At 43.1% G+C, this 1641-nt stretch overlaps 1 protein-coding gene across 1 annotated transcript; it reads right to left on the bottom strand.

Moving 5' to 3' along the window:
• Positions 1–251: 251 nt before the first annotated feature.
• LOC105811342 (olfactory receptor 51G2-like) lies at positions 252–1205 on the bottom strand. Its single transcript, XM_012645522.1, has one exon. The coding sequence runs from the start codon at positions 1203–1205 to the stop codon at positions 252–254; it is 954 nt and encodes a 317-aa protein (XP_012500976.1).
• Between the last annotated feature and the right edge of the window lie 436 nt (positions 1206–1641).

Genomic DNA, 1641 nt, shown 5'->3' with positions numbered 1-1641 from the left:
TTAATTATGTAAAATTTCTATATGCATAGAAAGAGAAGAAAATATTTCAGAAAGATCCATCATGTAGCATTGTGGATAATGAATTGCATCAAGACAATAACCAACAATACTATGAGCTAAGCAGCCGACAAAAAGAAAATACCTCAATTCTCACAAAACCATACCTTGCAGTGCTGACATATTCCCCAGAGAGAAGCAGACAAATGAAAAGGGAAGAGTCATGGTATCGTTTTCACTAAGGTCATACTTGACTAGTTGAGCAAGTGTCCCCTGCCCTTCATTGCCTTGTGTACAGCTTCCCTTATCTGTTTGGTTTTGAGGCTATAAACTAAGGGGTTAAGGACAGGAGTCAAGAAGAGGAATAGATTGGCCATGGTGACATGGAGAAGAGGAGATGTGAATTTACCAAATCTATGAATTAGGGTCAGCACAATGAGAGGCACATAAAAGATGAAGACAGTGAAGATGTGGGAAACACAAGTATTAAGTGCCTTCAGCTGACCACCTTTTGAGGCAATACCCAGCACTGTTTTCAAGATCAAGATGTATGAAATGACAATGGCCATAGAGTCAATTCCAAAGGAGCCGATGACAAGGGACAACCCATAGATGATGTTGATTCTGACAGGGCCACAGGCCAGCTTCATCACATCAGGGTGGTAGCAGTAACAGTGGGATAGGGTGACACCTTTGCAGAAGGGCAGTCGCTTGAGCAGGATTGGCAAGGGTACCATCAACGCCACTCCCCTACCCACAGCTGCAAGCCCCATCCGAACAATCCGAGGGGGAGTTAAGACGACAGTGTAGCGCAGCGGGTTGCGAATGGCTACAAACCGATCAAAGGCCATGGCCAGCAGTATGGCTGACTCCATGGATGAGAAGGTGTGGATGAAGAACATCTGTGTCAGGCAAAAGTGGAACTCGATCTTCCTGAGATTCAGGAGGAAGACATTGAGTACTGTAGGCAGAGTTGATAAAGACAGACCCAAATCTGTAGCCGCCAGCATGGACAGGAAGATGTACTGAGGCTCGTGAAGGCTGGGGGTGGTTTTGATAACAAAGAGGATGGTGCAGTTTCCTAGAAGGGCGACAAGATACATGGCACACAGTGGGACAGAGATCCAGACTTGTGCAGGCTCCAGGCCAGGGATGCCTGTTAGAAGAAGAGTTGGGGGCTGAGACCAGCTACGGTTCATAAGCTCCATCAAGATATTTCTTGATATCTAGCACAGATCAGTTTCCAAATGGTCCTATAGGGAGAAAAAAAAATCACAAATTTTAAAATAAAAAGAGATAATGCATCTGACTCCTCTGGGGCAGCAATTTCTTAGGCAATTTACATGAAGGACTTGATACTTAAAAGATTTCTAAAGTTGTCTGAATAGCTATGTAGAATTAAGGAAATGGATAATTCCTCTTAACATGTAAGAGCTAGTATAATAACTTTGGCCTCAAACACTCAGTTATTGATCAAGTGAAAATACAAATTAAGGACATGTTTTTTATTTATACGAATGCTTAGAAAATTCCATTCCCAGAAGCTTTTTTTTTTTTCTTTATGTTACAGAGTCTTGTTCTGTTGCCCAGGCTGGAGTGCAGTGGCCCAATCATAGTTGACTGCAGCCTTGAACTCCTGGGCTC

Source organism: Propithecus coquereli, unplaced genomic scaffold (genome assembly GCF_000956105.1).
Source record: "Propithecus coquereli isolate 6110/MARCELLA unplaced genomic scaffold, Pcoq_1.0 Scaffold235, whole genome shotgun sequence".
Taxonomy (NCBI): domain Eukaryota; kingdom Metazoa; phylum Chordata; class Mammalia; order Primates; family Indriidae; genus Propithecus; species Propithecus coquereli.
The sequence above is the reverse complement of the archived record's forward strand: the minus strand, read 5'-3'. Positions and strand labels throughout refer to the sequence as shown.